Source organism: Lagopus muta, chromosome Z, assembly GCF_023343835.1.
Source record: "Lagopus muta isolate bLagMut1 chromosome Z, bLagMut1 primary, whole genome shotgun sequence".
NCBI classification, from domain to species: Eukaryota; Metazoa; Chordata; class Aves; order Galliformes; family Phasianidae; genus Lagopus; species Lagopus muta.
In genome coordinates this window covers 35,641,770-35,666,139 of record NC_064472.1, presented here as the reverse complement: position 1 = coordinate 35,666,139, position 24,370 = coordinate 35,641,770, and the positions used below count along the sequence as shown (strand labels likewise).

At 38.5% G+C, this 24,370-nt stretch overlaps 1 protein-coding gene across 5 annotated transcripts in view; it reads left to right on the top strand.

Annotated features, from left to right (window-relative positions):
- Window positions 1–24,370, top strand: part of TRPM3 (transient receptor potential cation channel subfamily M member 3) — a 403,209-nt gene that overhangs the window by 131,656 nt on the left and 247,183 nt on the right. For 3 of the 5 annotated variants that reach the window (XM_048931274.1, XM_048931277.1, XM_048931273.1), the window contains exon 1: window positions 10,982–11,126. The exons of the other annotated variants lie outside the window; for them this stretch is intronic. In XM_048931274.1, the coding sequence (XP_048787231.1) occupies window positions 11,037–11,126 (90 nt within the window). In that variant the 5' untranslated portion in view covers window positions 10,982–11,036. Of the gene's footprint in view, window positions 1–10,981; window positions 11,127–24,370 lie in introns of those variants that run through there. 5 annotated transcript variants of the gene reach the window in all.

Here is a 24,370-nt window from a genome sequence, read left to right as displayed (position 1 = left end):
TATAAATCTAGGTTGTCATGGATACACACACGAGAAGGCTTTCTTTATAAATATGTTATGAGTCTGACAATTTATTTTTAGTACATAAAAGTAGACTTTTTTTTCCAAAAAAAGATGTGGTATACAACTAGGGTCATCATTGGTTACTCTGATCGCGGTTAAATACTATTTCTTTTTCTTACTGGTCATCATCTCAAAATATTTTTAAGCAGTGAGGTTTATGTGGATGTCAAAATTGTTGATTGCAGCCCAGGGCTTTCTCTCACCTGTTTGACCTTTTTTGTACTGAATATGCCTGAAGTGGAATTTGTATATTACCACCAGTTAGAATACTGGGTTTTTTATCTATCAGAGGGCCCAGCAGTGCTTTTAGATCTAAAGATATTTCAGCTGGCATTTTTCTCTCCCAGTCATAAAGCTGGATACAGTAATTATAAAACATAGCTGGGTAAGCTAAATAATTCATGGAACTTTCAAATCAGTAGATACCTTCTGGTATCACATTTGGTCCTAGCTCTCTGCTGTATGTGTAGTGTGTAGCAGTGCCCTAATATATAATTTTCAGTCACTCTTGATTGGTCACAAAGCAAAAAGTTTTCAGCCTGTGACAAAAAAAAAGAAAAAAGATAAATCTGCAAGTAAAAAATAAAATAAAATGGATTCCTGAAAAAAATTCATAGTAATAAAATAAAAGTATGCTAAGCAAATACTAAGCAAACAGTGGAAAGCTCTCTTATTAACGAGTTCTCATTCTGAGTGTGTCTTGATATCAAGCAAAATAAAATACACCAAAGCAAACCTCTTAAATAGAATAGAGTGTCTTCATAGGCTAAACACAAGGTATTAACAGTTTGTTAGAAAGTTATGTTTCTTCCAAGAGTGCATAAATATTAATCTCCTGCTTATTGCATGAACTATCATGAAAAAAACAGAACATATGTAGAAATTATGTAGTACTTTTATTTGGAAAATCTCAGTTAAAGAAAAAAAAAAAGAAAAATTATTCAATTAATAATGCAACATATTCCCAAGACTTGTTTTATTTGAAGTTGATATCAAATTATAATTTTGGAAAATAGGTATTAAAGAACTTCATACAAATACTTACACAACTCTTCCTCACTGTTTTGTCTTTCACTTAATAATTCCTAACTTGTTTATGTTTGTCTATCTTTCACAGTGAATTTTTGATTTTTTTCCTTCTGAATTAGAGTAAGAGCTGTAACAAAATGATACATAAATCATGTCCATAGATGCTCTGTTCCATTATGAATCAGAAAATTCTTTTTAAGAGTCTGAAATAATAATGTGGACCTGAAAACATAATGCATAACTTGTGTCATAAATATAGCAGTTACTTTATACATAACACAACAGCATAAGGTCTCATGCCAACAAATCAGGAGGAATGTGGTTTTTTGCCTCCTCAGAGAAAGCCAAAAATCACATAACTGAAATTTCTAAGAAAGTAATAAGAACATGAAGGAAAGATTGAAATCATAGACTTGGGGAGAATATGCTATGTCTTCTAGTTGTTACAGGACAGTCTGTAATGAGAACATAAACTTGAGAAAGGCTTGCAAGGAGAGCTTTCCAAGGAAAGCTTTCCATCAGCTCTGTATTGCCATTTAATGTTGGTATGAATAATTTGAGAAAGAGAATTGTACAGTTGTGATAAGGGAGCTATAAGAACAGCTGAACTAGAAAGTGCGTGTTTAAAGGCTGTTGCAGGGTCGAGTTACGTAACTGACTGAGACTTTAAGGAAAAAAATCCTCTTTTCTTTTGCTCTGTTTTCTTGCTCCTGTGGATTCTGCTCTTGCAATGTCTGGATAGGTATGTATATTCTTTTTGGAGATGTGCAAAAGCATGGGCAGCTTGTCTGCTTAAATAAATGAGTAGCTAGTTTGTCATGAGTAATACTACAATTGTGCTTTACAAAAAGAGCTTATTCTACACTGCAATTTTATATGCTGGGTCCATCCTGTTGTCTGGTTTTAGAGTTGTAGATAGAGTTTAAAAATATATATAATAATAATTAAAAAGCACTCCAAAATGTTGTACAGTTTTGTCTGGTGTGCCAGGAATTTGCAGCATCACAGAATGGCTAAGATGGAAAGAGACCTCTTGGTTAAACTTCATTGCTCATGCAGGGCCATCCAGAGCAGTCTGCCCAGACCCATGTCCTCCTTCTGAAGGTCTTCAAGGAAGAGTCTCTACAGTCCCTGTGGGCATCCTATGACAGGACTCTGTCATCCTCTGTTTAAGCATCCTTTGCCTCTTATTCTCTCAATGGGCACCAAAGGATGGAGTCCAGCTGTGTCTTTTTTTGTGCCTTTCCCTGAGGTGTTTATATAATACAAATTGATAAAGTCCTTCTCAGCCTTCTCATTTCCAGGATAAACAATCCTAGTTCTCTCTGCTTTTCCTCATGGGATAAACATTCCAGTACTGTGTTCAGTTTCAGTTCCCTCACTGCAAGAAAGACACTGAGGCCCTGGAGTGTGTCCAGAGAGGGCTGCAAAGTTGGTGAGGGTTCTGGAGCACAAATCTTATGAGGAGGGGCTGAAGGAAGTGGGATTGTTTAGCTTGGAGTAGAGGAGTCTCAGGGGAAACTTTATTGCTCTTTACAACTACCTTTAAGAATACTTCGGTGGGTTGTGGGTCAGTCTCTTCTCCATGGTAACAGTTATAGAACAAGAGGGAATGACCTTGTATTGCAGCAAGAGAGGTTCAAGTTGGATATCAGGAAGAATTTTTTTCTCAGAAAGAGTGGTGAGGCATTGGAATGGGCTGCCAGGGAGGAGGTGGAGTCAACATCCCTGGAGGTACTTAAGGAAAGGATAGATGTAGTACCTGGGACGTGGTTTAGTGGGCAATATTGTTGGAAGATGGATGGTTGGACTAGATGATTCTATTGCTCTTTTCCAACCTTAATGATTTTATGATTCCATGCCTCTGTCTTTGTGGCCCACTGTTGGACCCTCTCCAGCATCTCCATATGCAGGCTGGAGGCAGTACTCCAGGAGCGGCTTTATCAGTGTCAGTAATACCAGCAGTATCAGTTTCAAGTAAACTGTTTTAATTAAGCTGTAAACTATGACACTGAGTTAAAGATTCTAAAAATAATTATCTGAATTTAGTTGCTGATTTTCTGTTTCAGTGGTTTTGTTTGCGGAAGGAACTAAACTATGATTTATATCTGAGTAGAAAACACTTTTAAATCCCAAAACAAAAATAAAAGGGAAAAAGAAAAAAAAAAAATAGTTATAAGAAATACAACTGAAAAGGTTTTTTCTTTATTTTGTTTTGTGTTTATTTGTTTTCCATCTTTCCCAAAAACCGTAACTGGAGAGCATTTCCTCCTTATGAGAATATTTTTTCCCCTAAGCAGTTTCTCATATATCTGCAGTCACTGAATTTCAAGAAATGTCTCATTTATGCACAATGTCAAATCACACTAAAAACTGTCTATAATATAAGACACTGTGATAATGTCATGTTTAATGGTAGGGCATGTTCTTGATAACTTTGAATCATCTGTTAGAGCTAGAAGGATTTTTACTGAGTTAGTGCAGAACATTTCTCTAATTTTTACTCACGTCTGTCTCAATGCCTTCAAAACAGCATCACCAGGCAGTGGTTAAGCAAATGGAAGCTGAGACTACAGCTTATTTGATACAGCTGATGCTCTTTTCACTGTTTCCTTCATCTGGCACCTTCACTATCACCCATCTGTTGTGTTTGGTACAAAACTAGATTGCCTTCTCTAGAGGGCATTAAGAATTTTAACTACAGCATTGATTAGTGATTAGTCTAAAAGGTCCCAATCTTTACCTTTTTTCCAGAATGTGCCACCAAATACAAATGGGTAATAAATGGAACAGACTTTGTGGAAAGCACACGTATCTTTTACAATGCAGCTAGCTGGTGTCCAGATGTGCTTATAAAAATCTAAGTGAAAACATAGGCATAAAATAGTGTGTGTGTGTGATCCCAGGGTATAAAGGAATGTATGGAGAGTTTGAATGTGAATTTAAAAATAAATCACAACCAGACATTAAAGATGCTAAAAACAGACTTAATGAAGTCAATTTGAAAATGACCACTGTCATTTTCAAAATAGACATAGGAGTGTGTTGTTGTTTTTACTTTTTAAGTGGATTCGAATAATACTTGTTTTTTCCACATCTTAACTGATCTATGGCCATTTCAATTTTGTTCCATGAAAACCCTGCACTTTTCCTTGTTGTGTTTAAGACAAAACCATCCATTGCACAAGGAATGCAAAGAAATAGCACCTCCAGAATCCAGTCATCTGGTAGAAGACATTGCTGCACAGAATGTGTGAGGGAAAAAGCTTCATCCTTTGGTGAAATTTGTGACCAATAAGCCTGAATTTCTGTGAAGGACTTCCTAGTAAAATTTCAAGTATACGGTTAGTTGTTGAATGAGTTCTATGTAATTAGCATCATTTTTGCTCTTGCTTTTAGCTACTAGTAGAACACCTGCTGATTTGATAATCAGATCAGCAAATGCTTCTGTGATGTTATCCTCTTTTTTCTGGACCATCCATCACTGAGATGTTTTCCCTCAAGCCTGTGGTGCTTGAGTGCCTTTTCAGTTTTGGTGACTGAACCATTCATCCACAGACACCCTTAGCCAAAAGCACTGGGTGGTCAGATTACTTCTGCAAAGTAATATGGATACCATTACACAGCTAAATGAGCAGATGTGGGAAGTACTATAGAAAATACAAACATGATGGAAGGGAATCCTCAATAAAACAGGCAGTTCAGTAATGAAATACCACGTGTTCAGCACTGTAAGAATGGGCCAAGTGGTTTCAGGAAACCACTTCAGAGATGGCATTCACCGTATGGTAAGGTCTTTGAGAGGAGGGGGAATGCATGCAGATATGCAGTACATGCTGAAAATATCACTTGATTATCTTGGTTCTTTGTAGCCTTATAGCAGAAAATATTCTAAATTTTTGTGGTTTTTCCACGATACTCAAAGAATACAAACATATATCATCATTCTGGAAGACAAAGAGAGAAAGACTCTCATCATATACAACATCAATCTACAGCAAATGAAGAGAAGTGCTCTTTTGCAAGATAGTTAATATTCTGATTCTTTCAAGAAATACCCAATAGTCAGGGTGAATATCCCATAATAAAGTTTCATACTTGTTCTGTATTTTATTTACTAAAATAATACAGATTAGAGAATGTTTATAATTTATCTGTAGTGAAATGCTGCACTGATATACTCAACGCTTAACTTGATATCTGAGCTTAGTATATGATAGAGAAAATGAGGCTACAAATCAAAACCAAGGGAGGCTTAACACAAAGACAGTACAGATTGGTACACGATGACTAAATTGGATAGAAGCTTTTAGGATAATCAGACATCTGAAAGTTGAAGCAGCCTAATTTCTGTTGTATGCTATAGAGGTTGATGAACTAACAGCTTGAAAATCTATCTAAAGAAAGAAAATTGTAATTTAAAATGCAGTCTTTGTTTCTAAGTAACAATCAATCATGGACATTTCTAGTCCAAAAATAAAAGTGTTATATGCCCAAGTGTTCTAATCCTTTCCAAAGATGAATGCGGAAAAGTTGCAGGCTGCAATTAAAGAAGAATGTGTAGAGAAACAGTGTTCTAGGATAAACATTCAAAAGTTATGGGTAGGTAGATTTTTAAGTACTCAGCAACTGGAGGTAAAATGTTGCAAATCACCAAACTCTCTTCTAGTAGACACAGAAGTGAAACCACAGAAGTCTGCTTGTGTCTCATCAACTGAAATTTATGCGTGCTTAGCCTGAATCTGTAGCCCCCTTTCCTGATTTTGGAACTGAGAGCCATCAAACAGTTTCTCTAGGAAAATATGCATCTCCATAGGGTGAGTGTGAGCTTGATTTGCCCAGACCCCCTGCTGTCTCACCAGTTCCTCTGCTTCTCTACAGTGGCTGTGTGCTCGGGTAAATCCAGTTTTCCCAAGATCTCTTCTGGTAGCCCAGCCTTCCCAGGCAAAAGACACTTGTGGATCAATTAAAGGTGACATTAAGGTGACAGTGAGTAGGCTTATAAAACAATCTCATCATGTTTGGCATTACAGCGCACACATATAAGAATGTGTGAAGAAGAATAAAACAGAAGGAGTACCTTTTCCTCTAGCTGTTTAGTCAGTTGCCTAAAACTATAATTTATTGCTACGTACAGTACCATTAATGTATATGCTTGAAACAGAATTGCCTGTATCTAAGATAAATTATTTAATTAATATTTAATACATGCATAAACATTACATTAATATTTTCTGCAACTGAAGGAGAGGAACTAGTGGATATAGTGGATATGAACATGTGACAGACCTGTGAAATACCTCAGCCAAGATGAGAGAAGAAAGAAGCCACCTGAGGCATGCTGTGAATAGAAAAGATGGGAAAGCAGTGGAGAAATTTTGTGAATTAAGTATCAACTGTATTAAGCTTGAAGAACATCTGTGTCCATTAAGAAGATGGGCATAAAATTAATTATAATTTATTCAGATTTTATTGACTCATTTTTCTATTGGCTGATTTTTGTAAGTAATAACACATAATGAAGACAAATAAAGATGTGAGCACAATGGAAAAAAAAACACAGTTTTTTGTTATAAATATAGGCTATTGCTCATTGCTACACTCTTCATTGTTGGCTAAGCTAAAAACCTGCAGAATGACTGGGTAATGAGATGGCTGAAACTGCTTGACTGTATCTGCAGAAAGTGTTGTTATCTTTGACTTTCAAATGAAGACTTCTGAACTACTTCTACTGCCATCCTGGCATCTCCTCCACAAGACTAGGAGACAGACACATGTAAAACCTATGTTAAGAAAAGCTATGACCTCTACCACTGTAGTATTTCTGAAATGAATGCTAAAAGCAAAAAAGACACATGGGTAGCTCTATTTTCTCCTGTATTTGTTACTCTGCTGGGCTGTGCAAGCCCTCAGGAAAGCAGGAAATGTGCTCTGAGAGCAAAGAAGCCTTAAAAAACATCTGTATAAATGCAATAACAAGATGTATCTTTCACACATCCCTTAGTATACATAGGAAAATCATGTGCAGTATCACACAGATATTTCACACAGAAATTCACCTGCCTCCACCTGAAGTTTGTCCCTAGTTCGGCTGCATACATACATACACACCTACAAACCTCTCATCCAAAGAGGTTTCTACTGTGCTAAGCAATGTATCTTCCTGGTTTCCTACTCCTATCCTCTCAGCTTATTTCAGTGACCCAACATCTTGTATTTCTTAACAGAATTGTTAATTAAACAGGAGAAAAAAAACAAAACAAAACTTTCCTGGACTCTTTCTAAGATATTAACAACAAATTATGTTATTCACATGGACAGCCTAAGCAAGAGTGGTGCTTTTCTTGTGCTGAGTGACCTGTAAGAGGAGAGTAGTTGCTGGATTAGCAATATCCTTCTGAAAAGCACTTATTCTCAGGCTGGATATGTTGGATGCTATTGGCGTGCTCAGAGACGTTTGGATGCTCCTCAGCTATTTTTCATTCTGTAATACTCCCAGAGGTGTTAAAATTTACTGTATCAGAGCATTCTAGATGTAGGTTTATTATCATCTTAGATGGCAGGAAACCACCGAGAGGTGCTCTTAAAAGTGCTCATCATTAACAATAGCTTTAAGAAGAGTAGAAAACTCTGTATGCAGGCAGCAATCGAATTTGTCTTCTGTTTATTATGACTTCCTATGTTACCAAAGGTGCTTCTTTGCAAAATACAAAGAACAGGATGTGAATACTGAAGTCTCAGTGAGTATACTTCAAGGAAGAAGCATTTTAATCTCAAAGTGGCAGCTCTGTCTTTTATCTGTAACAGAGAAGGAGCTCATAATCCTAGCGGGGTTGCTGCAACTTTCTGTCTCCTAATGGACTATAGAAGAGCTGAGTTGAGCACTTGCTTTTCCAACAGGATAGAACAAGAGCTTAAAACACTGACTTTTCCTTAAAGTGATAAAAAAGCCCTACACAGCAAATGGAAAACATCTCCTCAGTATGTACCTAGACTTTTTAACCACTTTTTGTGAACACCTAAAATAAGCTGTTGAGAATGGACTTCTTTTCTTCCATACCAGTTTTCTTCCAAATGTTTGCTGAAAATTGGTGTTGGCTGCTGCAAAGACAAATAAATCTGGCTTGGCTTTTTTCAAATTTACATGCAAGAAATAACCTCAAACTCACTGCAGTACTCCTTGTAGGTAAGAAATGCATATTAAGTTAAAATGATTTTAAATTAGTGTCAATTAGGAATTAAATGATCTATCCAAAATCACGCAGGCACTGTGAGTTTGAAATGGAGCTCCCACACCGTGGTTGTGTCCTGTCTCAGCTGCCACTGAGAGACATTAGCATTCTAACACTCATTTTCTGCAAATACAGATGACTAGGCAAGGCACACGGCCATGGCTGATGTGTATTAAGCACTGCATCACATAACAGCTCTTGTCCCAAAGGTACTGTTTGCATAAGAAGGCATTGACAGAGCTCCATCTCAAAGACAGGATGCTCTGTGGAAGCTAAGATACACTGAGCTCACTATTTTTAGTTTATTAAAGCTATCTGTTATGCTTTAGTATTGTCCTCAATTCTCTAGTCTCCTCTGAGATTTGTTACTCTACTCTTTGGAAAGAAGAGTAGCACACTATGATTTCTCCACCTTGTTTGTCCCTGGCATGTAAGACTAACTTTTTTGGTTTATGGCAGATGCCTAATGCAGAGCAGTTGGTCAAGGTAATACTGAGTCTGGTGTCCTTATCAAGAAACTCCTTACTGATCTTCAAGGGTAAAGGAAATTTATCGGGCTAGAGAGTGCAGAGAAGGAAGCAGAGAGAGGAAGGCATAGTCTGGGGAGTCTGTTTCCAATTTGTCTGAATCTTTCTCTTTCTTTTCACTATGAATCCCTGAAGCTTAATATTTGAAAATTATTACAATTAAAATAGAAAAGTTGTCATGCATACATCTTAAGGCACATGCTATTTAAAGTCACAAATATTTTTTTTCTGCCTACTTAATTTTGTCACCTTTGTGGCGGCTTAGACTAGTTTCAGAAAATCACATGCCTTATCATGTTGCATCTTTTTACCAAGTTTTTTCCTTCTTTTATAAAAGAAATACATTAAGAGAGGTCAAGTAAGAAGATACGTAAACTAGCTTCCCAGTCATAACCATAAGCTCATCTGCACTGACACAGGCTTTATCAGATGGTGCTCTATCCTTTCTGTTCCACAGATATCCCAAGATTCAAACTTTGTAGTTTTGTGATGTACGTTGGGTGGAACGGGTGGGAGGTCTCCTCTGGTACATAGTCTTGCTCCATGTTCTGGGCCTTTCTCTTCTGGGCAAAAGACAGTGGGGTCAAATAGCAGCCTTCAAACAGTTCCTTAGAGGGTACGGTGCTGTGGGACTGGCTGGGATGCACATGTTGAAAAGCAGCATATAGGTACTGCACATCCAATTTAGTGCAATTCAGCTCCTTCTACACAGGCCCCAGTATACTTGGGTTCGGAGAGCATTAATCTGTGTGCAAAGGCAAGACTTCATCTAGAGGGATTCACTAGGTTGTAAGCATCAATCCTTACCTTTTTCTATTTGTACAACTGCTCTGTTTTTAGGTCGTCCATTTACCCTGGAGGATCTGATGGCACTGGCAGCTGTACTGAGTTTACCTGCTCTCTCCTGAGTTGTTTGTCCTTAATCAAACCTTAAAAATTGAGCCAAGAGTATTGCTTCATGTTAGACAGTTTGATTAATGAGAATAAATCATAAATGGAGAAGTAATATATGCACAATGGGGAATAAAAACTGCAGATCAGTGAAATCTAGCCAAGTACATTTTCTAGCCATGTTTTATATCCTGAGATATGAGAGATTTAAAACTCTCCTGAGAAGCGGTAGTTTTTTCCTCTTAGTAAAAATTGGTTACTACAGGCAAAATTAAGTACTGGCAATGCTTTCCAGGACATTTCTTTTTGTATTAGTAACTCTTCCTTCATGTAATCTTCAGGAAAGAAAAAAGAAAAAAGAAAAAAGAAAAAAAAAAAGTGTATTTTTCTTTTAGGTAGAAAGCTAGCATTAAGAATATCTTCTTTACCTGGGAAAGCCAGGTACCACCCACATGGAAGTGTGCTTTACCACATTTCAATTGCCCTAGCATTATAAGCTTGTATGTTCACACGTCTCTAAAAAGAATTGTTCTGCATATAAATTTAATTACTACACTGACCTGAACTTTTTTCACCAGGATGTTCATGCCAACACTCAGACTGTAGCATAGCTTCTAAATGCTGCCAGTCGCCTCTAGTGCACCCATTCAGTGCAGGATCGATGAAACTACACTTCCTAGGTGCATTGTATCAGTAAATCAAGAGTGAATTAATTTTTTTCCCCTCTCAGTCTTTTCTGCCTGAACGCTGGCCCCTCCCCTCATGTCGGTTTCCCACTCCAGGCAATGCTTTGGGGAAGAAAGTACAAGCACCCCTCCGCCCGCTGTATTTAAATTCCCTCCTTTCTGCTCAGCTTTCCGCCCAGGGAAGCGGAGCGGCGAGGCGGATGGCTCCGCTCGCCTGGGAGCGGCTAACCTGGCTGCTCTTACAGGAGGGCAGGAGGGGAAGAGCAGGAGCAGCCGCTCTCCCCGCAGCCTCTTTTTTTATGCGGGCTGCCCCTTTCCGCTCAGCCAGCGCAGCCTGCCCCGAGCGGCGGGCCGATCGCCTCCATCCAGCCGCATTTGGTATGCATGAGCACTGCCGTTCCCACGCAGGAGCCCGCTGTCTTAAGGAGGCTCGGTGGCGGCGCGGAGCCGCCCGCCCAGCCCCTGCCCGCGCCCGGCGCGCCCTGCCCTGCCCTGCGGCACCGCGGGCGCGGGCGGCTGCGTGTGGGATGCCCGCGCCCCGGCGGCGGCTGCCGCGGTAGGCGCTGCGGGCTGTGCGGCTGCTCCGCCGGCGGGACTCGCGGGGGGTCATGAATCAGACGGACGCTCCCCGGCCGCTCAACTGGACCATACGGAAACTGTGCCATGCCGCCTTCCTGCCGTCCGTCCGGCTGCTCAAGGTACGGTGACGCCCTGCTCGGAGCGCCGGTGCCCACCGGGCAGCATCTGTCCGGAGCACCGCAGGCGATGCTGCTGGAAACTTACTGCAGCAATAGTCCCAACTTTCCTTTTAATTACTTCCTCTGCTACCTAGACAACCCTTTGCGACTACCTGAAGATGCTTAAATTGCCTTTCTGTACTCCAGCACGTTTATCTACTGAAAAAGGCTTGGGAGGGGGTGGAGAGGGAGCAAGTAATGATAGGTATCATCCGTGCTTCCATTTGCCTTATCTCAGAAAGACCAAGCAGTGAACTTGTAGGGAAGGAGCAGGAATTCATTTCTAAGGCGTGTTCCTTTGTGAGCAGTCTAATGCAGTCTGCTCCTCGGGTCCTTACCCCCCTTAGAAATAGGCAGCACTTCTCTGACCAACCTGTAACTGGAACCATGTGTGAGTGGACTCAGCTACCTGGGTTGGCTGAAAGCTCTATATAGGAAGAGGGTCATTCAAAAATCGGCAGTGCAGACAGAAATGGTGAAACTTTCTGATGATTATTTTGTTTGTTTGCTTAAACCAAGTGGTGCGATTTTGAATGAAGGTGCTTTCTCAGATGGCAATTATTTTAAAAATTATTCCGTGTAACAGTGCAGGGCTCCAGATCTTGGCACGAAGTGTCACTACTACTCCATGTCCCACTGAAGCTTTTAATACAAAGGCATTTGTAACGGGAACACAGAATATCACAAATCAACTTTTGGAGGAAAATAAATGTTTCATTAAACTGCTCAGTCTTCTTTGTTCTTGGAACTTCTTGATTAATTGGATTATACAATGAAAATTTAAAGAATGTAGTCAGGATTTTTAGGCTTCTGCACCAGTAGTATGTTAAAATCCTGGATTCATGCCTTTTATTATCCCTCTCATCTTGATAGTTTGGCTTTGGAATTAATTGGCTTTGGAATTAATTGGCTTTGGAATTAATATGCAGCCAGGTAAAACATGGCTGCTCCAGTAGTGTCGGAACATAGTGTTTGATACAACCTCTAGATTTTGTGTATAGCTTCAAAATTAGGTCAGTCCTTACTAATGCAGCGTATTTGCACAGCAGTGCACTGTGCAGTTAGGATTACCTTTACAGTCATTGTGTTTGTAGTGCACAAGTGACCATGCTGCATATAACAGGTATTTGTCATGCTACAATAGGATGGGGCTAGCCCAGAAAAATACTGCTGTTTCCAAGCCAGGTGTATAGCTGCTCAGAGGCATTTGTGAGCAACTCCAAAGTGCAGATGAGATAACTTAGACTGCTGAAAAATCAAAATACAGCTGAGGTGTAATACAGAACAAATCAGAAGGTGGTATGATTCTCTTGAAAATGCTTTCCCCCAGCTCTGTCGTCCTCTCCTCTTCTCCACTCTGCACCAGAAGCACACATCACAATAACCAGATTTTACGAATTGGATGAATATAGGAAAACATAATTTTCCTGGGGGTGAGAACACAGATGTGGGAATTTTATTAACATCTACAATATCACAAAAAAGTCTGCAATGTTTCTTTTTTGGCAGACGAATATTGCCCCCTGTGTATGGTTTCTCTTCACTGCACATGTTTTAAGGGTGAACGTCATGATTAATTATTAAAAGAGCTGACTAAAAATGATTTTCTGAAGCTACTGCTATAACCCTTTGGGGACAGTCAGGGTGTGGAGCCTGCAGACTGAGTAAGAGCAGGGCAAACAGCCAGAGATTGGCAACTTCTGCATTGAGAGCTATTTGAGGAGTGGGAGAGACCACAGGAAGGAGATAGTCCAGCACCTTCCTGAGCTCTCATGAGCAGAGCTGATTGATTAGAGAGGGAAATGCACATAACAGCATCTTCAAGACTCCCAATCTGCTTCTCACATCTTTTTATCTTTTTATCTTTTATCTTTCTCTTCTTTTATTTAATGTGCTTAAAGCAAGTAATTCTACTAAGAATGTGGTCCCATTGTCCCAATTCCCCAAAAGGTACAAAAGCTGAACTGGGAGAATTCTCCTGTCTCGAATAGGTGGCAAGGAAAAAGAGTGGTTTCAGTGGTAGTGAATCGCCAGAAAAGCAGTACAAGTATTTTCATGTTTCTCCTCCAGGTATTCAAAGTTTTTTGTGTTCAAACCTGTCAGAAAGATGTCTATATTCCTTTCTCTTTTGTGTCTTTCTCCCCCCAAAAAATCCCAAAACACACACAAAAAAAGCCAGAAGCCTACCCTTTCTGTTTCCTTTTTCTCCTAGATCAAAGATATCTTGGAATCCACAAACACAGGAAAAACAAGTGTGGTCTTAGATCATTTCCATTGCTTGGTTTCCAAGTGGATTTAGTGTTCTTGAGGGGTATTGCAGTATCACCTCTGAGTAGATGTCCAGCAGATCTCTAAGTGAAAGAAAAACTACAAGAAGTGATATGTAATGGCACATTTTCTTATTAGCTCTTTTACTTCTGGATGCCAAACTATTTCATCATGTGATGGAAACTTACTTAGAGTAAAGGAATATAAAATATCATTGTATCTTCGACTTTTCCATTCTTTCAGTAAGTATATGACATGAAGTTCAAGAACACACATTTGTCTGAATTTCTAATAAATGAGAAGTATCAGAGGTTTTACATGTGAGAAAATCATTGGGGTATGATGTGGACCTCAGTAGTAAACAGCAAGAACTTTTCAATTAATTCCATGTCTTCTGAAAGAGAAAATTAAAGTATATGTAGTAATTGTAGTATCTGTGATTTCAAACAGAGGTATTGAGGACTTCTGTGGAGGCTGCCCACTTCATATTACTAACAGATCTACAGGATTGCCTTAAAATTGTCTTAAAATTGTCTTAAAATGACTGATTTAAATTAAATTATAAAGTATGCTAATCAACAGGTAAGTGTTGCCCTTCCTTCTTGTTGAGCTGGTGTGCAGTGCTCAGCTGCCTGAACTGACAGTTGATTTGTCCCTGGCCTGGTTTGATGTAGATAAAGTAGGATTGTTTGCAGATGCCAATAGGCCCGGCAGCTGTTTAACTCAATTCCCTATGCTTTTCTTCCAGGCATGTGTTTCTGTTCTAAACCACTTCACTAATACCCTCATGTTTAGGAATGGTTTTATAATCCTATTTTCTCAGCAGTTTTGTTTATTTATTTACTTTTCTAGCAGGCACACAGAGTAATAGGAGCTGTTATATCTGAAGTACAGATTGGAACAAATTATTAGAAATTGTTTTTATAACATGTGTCATCGACTCATCCTTTACTGGTCCCATTTTTCCTTCCTAATCATTCTTTCCCATAGCACATTCCATTCTAGTATTTTCTGTGGTTGTCTCAGTATGCTTAAAGGCATGCTAACTTATGTATAATGCCTTCCCATCTAAAATAAGAGGATTAAGAAGTGCCTGGAGGACATGTTCTGAGAAGCTGATTTTGTCTTAGAGAGAGGAACCAACATTCTTCTGATACGATAAGGTTAGTTTCCAGGTGGGGCTTCCCAACAGCGATCATTAGGCTTCTGTTCCTCTGCTTGAATTGAGTTCTCCAGCTTTCTTCTGTGTTTTTTGGCCCAGGTCTTGTTACCTTGACTCATTTACTTTTTAAGAAGTGACAAGAGTCCTGCTCCACTTTGTGCCATTGTCCATTTGCAGAAAGCTCTGGCAGTCGCATTTCTGTTTGTTTTATGGTGAATGAGAGTTTTTGAGTCTCTAGAAGAAGAGGTGGCTGCACAAAGAAGGAAGACAAGTCCAAATGGAAGGATTTAGAGAAAACGGACATTTTAGAGTAATGTTGTATGCTCTTTAAAAATTGATGAGCGACATTATACTGAAGACTTCACTTGGAAGTCTACTCTGTGCCCTAGGAGAGACTACCAGTATTGCACTTCTGCTAGAGACAATCATACTTAATGATACATGTCAAGGAACGAAGGAGTGAGTAATGCATGCTAGACAAGACTGAGAAATAAAAGGGGTGCAATGTTTGCAATGTTGAATATACTTAACACCAGTGATTTAGAGAAGTGCCTATGTAGAAGTACTGTGCTGAACATTCAGATAGGAACAAATTACCAATGTATTATCATACTCTATTTTCATTAATAAATCTACTGAAGTATTTTATAGGGAATTATAATTGCATGTCAGTAAGTAGTCTAGGAAGGCAGGAGATCTGGAAGGGCTTTGCAAGGAAACAAAATGAATCAGAAGAAACTCTGGAGGAAATATTGTGATTAATGTTTGCCAGCTTATGGCTCAGTAAAAATGACTATTCAGCTCTATTCAGTAAATACAAAGAACCCTTTCTTAACCTGGACGGGATCCTAATTCAGTTCAAGAAACAGCTGAAAGATTGAAGAGATCGGATGCTAAATATCTTATGAAATGAGAAGTTGTATCTTGGTTTTGTCAATTATTTTTATTTGTTTGAATTAACAGGAATTCATGAAGTAACTCAGGACATTGGAGAATATAAAAAAGCTGAAGTGCAAAAATCTCACTGATTTTGATTGCCAAATACAGTTTAATTTCAGGGCACTTTTTAAAAAAAAATCTGATTTGGTAAAGTGGAAAAACACTTTACTTCCCCAGAATGATGGAAGAATGAAACGTATTCTTTGTGAAAAAGTGCTTCTGAACACTTCACTGTAAGTTGTCGCAGTAAAAGAGAAAGGAAAATAGCACTATTGGGCTGACAAAATAATTCTTTTAATCAGGAAAGGTGCTTTTGCTAAGAAAACAGTTCTATAAAATGACTTTAAAGTGAGTTTATATGCTGTGTTCACGAATCAGTACTATTACTTGTAGATTGCATTACACACTTAAGAAATAGGACTAGCTTTTTATACAATTTTATTCACTATCAACAAAGTACAAAGGCAGACAAATTGTAAAGATTTTTTTTTTTCTGTTAACCAGTCTTCTGACGTCCAGTTGGCAGTGGGCTCTTCTGATTTCTCACTGCTTAAGAATTGATTCAGGTTACTTTTCAGCTAATTTACCATATCCGTGTTTCCAGCCACTACAAAATGAGAGGGCAACTTTGCAAAATCCCAGTGGAAAACTGAGGTACTTGGAACGAATCCTAATGCATACTGATATCATGAGTGAGTTAGCACAGTAAGTGTTTCTGAAAGTAATATGCACCATACTGGCAGTAAAATGAAGGCAGTAACTTACCTGTGCCTTGCACTCAGCTGCTTTTCTGACTTAAATTGTAATAAAGAACGAGCTGCCACCTGTAATTCCTTCAGGAGAATTGGATGCATTCTGGAAAGTAATGATAGTTCATCCCTTAGGATCAGACTGCTTAAAAGATAACCATGTAGAAAATGTCAGTCAATGTAACAATTTTCTTGCACATTTGTAAGTGGAAAATATAATCACACGTCTCTGTATGGTGGGATGCAGTAGACATATGAGTTTTGAGAAAGCATATGAATTCTGTTCCAAAAGGAATTATTTGTTAACAACCTTTTGTTTTCTTGCCAGGAAGACTGTAGTCATACCTGTTAGAGATGTGGATCCGTAATTTGTCTTTAGAAGCCCCAAACCTACATTGCCAGATTAAAAAAAAAAACAAAAAAACAAAACAAAACAAAAAAAACCCTTGCTTTTTGTCAGGTGCTATGCTCTTGTGCCATCAATTTCATCATTTAAGTATGGCAGAAGAGAATTCTGAGCTATTATTGCAGTGTATATATATTTTATTGCAGTGTAGCTTCAAGCTAGCTTTGCACAGCTGTGCTTGCATCCCTGCTATGCAGCTGTTAGCTGTGGCTCTAGAACTTTGCATTTTTTCAAGCAAGTAATGTCTGCACAGTGAAGATATTTTTTCGCAGGGGCTGAAGAAGTGATAGTATGCTGTAGAGGTCTGCTTGCTCCCAGTAACATCTTTCTGCTTGAAGTCATCTCAACAAATGCAAGATGAGCCAATCCTTCTCTCATGGTGACTGGGCGTGCTCATGTGTAAAGAATAACTCACATATAACACTTCTTAAAAGAAAGAAAATGTTGAAGTTCTTTCTCTTTTATATACAAAAGTATTACTTCTGTATGGTTAATTCATGGATATTGAGTGCATTTTTACATGATCTAGGATGAAACAAGGCTTGTTGGCAGTTAGCCTTATTGATTAAACCACCTTATCCCAGTTAAGATAAGAGAAAGGAAGAGATAGTAACAAAACATGTAGTCCACTCTCTCTGCAGGAGAAGTCATGTTTCCAGAGGATTGCCCACATGCAGAAGAGTGCACTTAGTGCAGTTTTGAAGGAAGCTGTAATCTACAGAGTTCTTACGGAGAGAAAGTGGTTGAGATTTTCAGGATGGAAATGGCTGTGTGAATGCAGTTTCCTCTTTAAAACCAGAAGGGTATAGGAGAAAAAAAGTGTTGTTTTTTTTTTTTTTCTTCCTACATACATCATCATTGAGCAAGTCCTTTTCAAAAAGATAGAAAAAGTTATGTTAAGTTTGTAGTCTCACGTACAGAGACTCTTAAAAATTAGACTCCTGCAAAAGCTAGATTTTCATGAGTATTGTTTGATAGTGCTTTCCCTAAGTACACAGTCTTTATTGGTGATTTTAACTTAATCGTAGAAAATACAGTGGGTTTTTACCTTCTTACTACGTGGCCAGTGGGCCAAGTGAAGAAGATGGGGCATTAGAGAATTGATCGAAGGACATCAACATTTCCTGCTAAAGCATTTGACTCTTAAATGATATTTGCTTTCTCTGGGGCTCAATCTTTTCAAATTTCAGTGCTTAAGAAGGTGTCAAATGGCTGCAACTCCCACTGGCCTTTGCAAGAATTGAGAATGCATGAAACACTGCAGTAGACTCAGATATCAGAAAGTAAATGGAAGTTTCCTAATTTCTGTCTGCACGAGAGATGTTGTTATGTTCTTTCTTCCAGAAACATTTTTAAAAATTATAATTAGCATTTTTATGTGTATTAGTGAAACAGGGGAAAAAATTCTGGTTCTGAACTATTGGTTTAATTTAAAAAATAACTGTAAATGCTAGTGGGTACAGAAGTAATGCAAGCAATATGCTGCTGATGTGTTAGTAAAGTCCTCTGTTAACAATGTAAGATTTTAATGTTGTTCTGCAATACCGTTCCATATGTTTGAAAGGGTGCCATGTGAGCAATTCAGGCCACAGGACCACGAAGGGAATCTGAGTGGTTTTATTCCACCTGAATTGCTAACAAGACTGTGCTACATTGTGAAAAGAAATGCCTTTGGGGCTCTGGAAATTTGTGTCAAAGCTGGTAATAAAGCATAGAATAAAATCAATTCATCAAAAATATTTTTTACCCCTCCCACATACTATAATGACATGAAACAACCTGACAAAGTGCTTTTAGGGATGTCGAGGAAGTAAGCAAAGAATATCAGGATTCTTATACTTTGATTAGAACAACCATCAAGCTGATTTTATCTCAGTGAGAAGGTTATGCAGCAAAAGTTTTGTCTTTCAATTAGCTATCATTCTTCAGCTGTTGTTGATAGATGCAGAAGGTAGATGTGATATCTTACAGTTCCACTGTAAGTAGACTTCATGGAGGATGCAACACATTTTGCTACAGAATGCCATTTTTGCCATTTTTGGAACCTTCTCTGTGGTTTGCTAAATTGTCATGGCATGTTGCCGCTGGGCCTGTTGTAATGCAGTATCACACTTCAGTTTCCCCATACAATAGCTTGGAGTGCATCTCTGCATACAGCTGGACAAAGAGACCAAAACTATTGCTGAGGGAACTAATTATGGGATATCCTGGGACTTTCCAGATTGGCTTTTTTATGATTGCATGTTTTGAAGTTTTCTGAATCACAGAATGCATCTTCCAAACAGAGTTATGTTCAACTTTTTTGAGTCCAGTACTTCAAGTTATAATGCCTTATGCAGGATGCTGTATTGGTTGTTTTTTATTTCTATGCATTTAGTGTCAGCATGTAAAAACCTAAACAAAATGCAACTGCTTTTCTTGTGTTTTGTTTTGTTTTTGTTTTTCCTTAGATCTCTGCCCAACTCCCTCGTAGCCCCTTTTGTGAACTGCATGATTCCCAGCTGGCTAAGCATTGAACTGTTTAGCCTCTATACATCAAGGCAGCAGTAGTGATAGGTTATTGGTAGTGACAGATTATAGATGCAATAATGAGAATAAATATTTTGCCACCAGTAGTCTGATAACTGACCCCCAAAAGTTGCTTGCTTTATCTATCCACTGACTGGACTACTGAAATATGTGTTATTTCACATGGATATTTAAGTTTCTAGAGACATAACACACACAGGCAATCTTTTATAATGATACTATCTATGCCATCAGAAATATTTTTTCTGAGTATCTGTCTGAATCCTTCTTACTGCATTTAAAGCCTGTGATTCTTTGTTTTGTTCACTGTAAACATGGAGTACACAGCCTTTTGTTTTCAATATTTCCGGTGTGCTGGTTGGAAACTGGATAGTTTAATGGTAACATTTGTGTTAAATTGCCTACCAAACCTTTCTGATTTATCTGATTTTACAAGAGCATGAGGTTCCAACCAACAATCAGTCTTCAGGAAGAGCATTGGGGTGGCACAACCTCTTCATTTTGTTTCTTTGCATAGTAACAAGAGTGATGTTTTTAAATTGTTTCATTAGGAAAGAAATTTTAAAACTCAGTGTGGGGTAAAATCAGCATTCCAGGCCTTATTAGGACGTTGAACTTAAAGTATACATACTCTACCTGTATTACATACAAATGAGAAAATGTAGCATGCTTGTGCTCTGGAATAAAAGATGATTTTTATCCTTCTAACATGAATTTGGAAGGGGAAAAAAGTGATTTTCACTGATATCCTAGTGGGAAATTAAATGTGATCAGGTTATATTATCTTGATATATGTGATTATTTAGGAATAATTTAAAGATAAAAATCTGATCTATTAAGCCCAAAACATCCTATGCAGTTACTTATTAATGATAACTGTGGGAGCTTTAGCTTATTCAAGATGGGAATACTAAATTGTTCAGAGGATTCCTTCTGCTAAGAAGCTGCTGATTTCCATTGCTAACATACGAAAATGAATTATTTTCTTTTGGTTCTCTTTATTTCTTAAGTAGTGCAAATTTCTTGATTTATTTAATGTTCAAATATTCTCAAGAATTACTGAAAAATCCCCTGATAAAATAGATGTCTTTAGAGTTGGAAGAAATTAGAAGAAATACTTATTCACCCAGTATTGCAGTTTTCTGGAAAGGTGACTACTACAGGAAGTCTTTAAGTAAGTTCTGAAACTGAGCAAATTGTTTGTATCAAATCATATGATAAAATTAACATCTCGGCACCTTGAAATATTTTAGCACATATAATTCCCATTAATTTATTTAGGACTCATCTGCAATCCACTGAGTCAATGGAAACACTTTCACTGGCACAAAACTTACCTGCTAGATATCAAAGCTTGAACTTTGAAACAGGAACACTGTAGTAATCCAAGATATGTATAATGTAGATTATTTTATTTTCATTTAAAACTGGGCATACATTACGCATAACTAATGCTGCTAATTTTTTTTAATATCAAATCTTTAAGTCTACAATTCCCTTTAAGTGCATGAGGAGGATAAAAAGCTCTAGGAAACTACTTAAGATCATAAAATAAATAAGAGTAACTGAAGAAAAAATATGTTAATTAACTTGAGTAGCAGAATAGCATAGAAACAAATGTTTATTTCATTTCCTTTGAGGATTCATGGCAGTTGAATGGATGTAGTTAACAAATAATATTTCATTACAGTTAAACCATGTTTATGTGCCTAGTCTTTGGAACTGCAAAGGGAAATACTCAACTTTAAGCTTGTTTTGTGGAGTATTCTTTATTTCATTCCCTTTGTGTTCACTTAATACGGCATTACTTCCAGATTCTTTGTGGCAGTCAACTAGACCCTAATTCTGCTCTGAACACTTGTTTCAGTACAGCTGAAAGGCAGAGTTCATTTCACATCAGGAACAATTCTTTCACAACTGTGGCTCAACTCTAGCTAATATGGTAGTTGGACCCCAGTTCTAGGATGTACTTAGTAAAAGTTCCATGACCTTAGTAAAAGCAAAATCATTAGTGCAGCACCATCTGAACTAAGCTGACATGTCTGTTCTACCATAGCACACCTTCCTCATGCAAAAACTGTAGAATGCTGCAGCTGTATGTGTGCAGTCTATAAAAAGGTGTCTTGTAGTATAAAAATCCCAGTTTGGAAGTATGTATTAGGTATCATGGTGAGTAAAACTAGCATTAATATTCTCAAAGTTGTCTTATAATGCTTTATTTTTATGTGATCAAAATTAATATCCCCCCACTGTGGATTAATTTGTCAGAAATTGCTCTGGCAACATTCTCTGTAAATAGAAATCTGTCAAAGCCTGTTGGTTGTGTCCTACAGCTGGAAAACCCAAAATTGCTAAAATCTAACTCTTATAATCTGTCTGTACCAAAACTGAACCGTTTACAGTTTAGCTTTTTTTCTGGATTTCCTATTGTGCTTCCATGATGCAATAGGCTATGATTCTCAGATTTGAAATCTTCCTCAGATACTCAAAGTGGCTGCCATTAAAACGGTTGCTTCCTGCTATGGGGGGCATTTTTTAGCTCACTGGGAGGCCATGGGTAGTATAACAACACATTCTGCTCAGTGCAAAAAAAGGAGCATGCAGTAAGTAGTGAAATACCCATAATTAATTCAGGTAGCTGATATGTGATCTGAGTACTCTGTGAATACATAAATGCTAAAGTGCATAAAGCTTAAAGCAGCAATTATTATTATTATACCCTCTTGTTTGGATTAGTTATATATTGTACGTCATTGCTCATTCTGGACTTTTTTTCAAATTCCAGTCAAGTTCATCCTTTTACAAATTGTTGTTCATTGTCTTCCTTTCTAATATCACTCTACAGATAGAAGGTTACTAATCCCAGATCTGAGTTGAAATTGGTTAGCCAGTATACATATGCATGCCTTCCAGTTCACTATTTTATTGACAGTTGAAACAGTGGTGGTAACTGGAGGTTATGATGGGCAGCAAAGTTTAACAGAAGGATCTCAGCAGTGGGCTCTTGCAGCAAAGAGGGCCAGATTCATCCTGCACTGCATCAGGAATGTAGTCGGCAGTGGTCAATGGAAGCGAACTCCTCCTCCGTAAGACCACATCTGGGTATTGTATCCAGCTGCAAGGACTCCCAAACATGAAATACGTGGGCATGTTGGAGTGAGCGTGGCAGAGGTTGGTCAGAGAACTGATGCAGATGACATGCGAGAGAGTTCAACTATAGGAAGGGAAAGTGGAGAGGAAATCCTATTCCTTGTTTTCTGTATGCAAGCTACAGAGGACATGAACTCAGAGGTTTATTTCTGAGATGCAAAGTGTCAGAATAAAAGGTAATGAACTCAATGGTAAGAAGCCAGTTGTATGAAGAAACTGTAGACTCCTTGTTCATGAAGGCTCTCAAAACTGAAGCCTAAGCAGCCACACATAACTGAAGCTCACATGTGAACTGTGCTTTCTTGATTTGATATATCTTGCAAAATGGAGTATAGAATTATAGAATCATAGAATCACAAGGTTGGAAAGGACAAGATCATCTAGTGCAGCTGTCCTCCCATTACCATTGCTACCACAAGCACTAAACCGTACCTCACAGCTCCTCATCCAGACGCCTCTTGAACACTGCCAGGGACGGCGACTCCACCACCTCCCTGGGCAGCCATTCCAGTGCCTGACCACTCTCTGAGGGTAAAGAAGGTTAATCATGAAAACAAATGTCCTTGGCTTTGCAGGCATCTCTGGTGCTTTAAGTGTGAGCAGAGATGTATTTTTAAACAGTTTCTTAAGTAGTGCTGAACAGCACTGCAAGTGCTAGTCTTTTGTCACAGGCCTGTCTGAAATACAGGAGTTGTCAGAAGGGTATTCTGAAGTTATTCCCAGTGAGTGGGGAACAGCAGGTACATCAAGATGGAGGGTGACGATCTTTGTGGATATTCTGTGAATGGGGAGAAAAGCAGTTCCTACTTACACATTTCCTTGCAGTTATGTTCCAAACTTGTTTTTGCTGTAGTTGTTTTGCAGCTGAGCATCATAAATTTGTTTGGATTCTAATGACATCATTATCGTAGAAACTTACAGCAACAGGTTGTTTTCAGAGAGTTTACACAGCCACTGTGTCTGTTACTCCTTATCATGCCAGCTGTTGAGCTAGCAATTTCTATAAGCTATTTGCTGTCAAGCTGTTTGTTATCTGTGACCTAGATCGTTTCAAATCAAGTTCTTCTTTATGCACAGTGTTGCACAGAGGGTCTTTTAGTCATTTCTTTGGCAAGAACTGGTTTTGATAAATCTACATGGAGAGAGCTAGAGAGAAGAACCCTAGAAGCCCCCAAGCAGGATTTTGTATCAGGCTCTGGCTATCTCATGCCCAAAGAGAGAAGCACAGGAGTCCTGATTGTTGTAGTGTCAAAAATAAGGATGTACTGCTTGCACCTATGCCAGCAAGAGCGATAGGTGAAAGCATCAGGGGTTTCACGTGTTGTAGGTTCCCTTTGGGTGACAAAGGCAGTGGCTGATGCAGGTCAGAGCAGAGTAGGAATTGGTGCCTCCTGGGCAAATTCAGAGACCACAAAACCATGCGATTCAGATCTCCCAGCTGGTCATCTCTACTGAAATGGCCTCTACCTGAGCTATTGTGGGAACATTGCTACCATTCAATTTTCACATACAACTTCATACTTCTTACTGTGACCATGAGCACAGACACAAGGTCACAGTACCCAGAGAACTGCTCCAGGTTTGCACATGAAGATTTAGAGACAGGGCTCACTGTGGGAGCAAGAGGTGTTAAAAAAGACTGCAAGACTGTGACCTGCCTCTGTCAGAGCTGGTCCTGATTAAAGGTAGCCAAACCCTGAGGACCTGTGGAAAGGCTGCAGTGGAGAACTACACAGAAAGATGTTTTCAGGCTGGTCAGGGCAATCAAAGCTTGTGGATATGCTTAGGGCCATTAAAAACTGCACTGAGATACAATAGCTATCAGAGGTATTTCTTTTTTTTTTTTTTTTTTAAGGAGGGAAGAACAGATCTCCAAGAGAGTCTTTCTAGTCTCATTTGAATTGGTCGCTTATTTATATTTTCTTCATGTAAAAACTTAAAACAACTTAGTAAACCATTTCATCAGTTCCCTGATATCTTTCTCATTTTCTTTAGTTAGGCA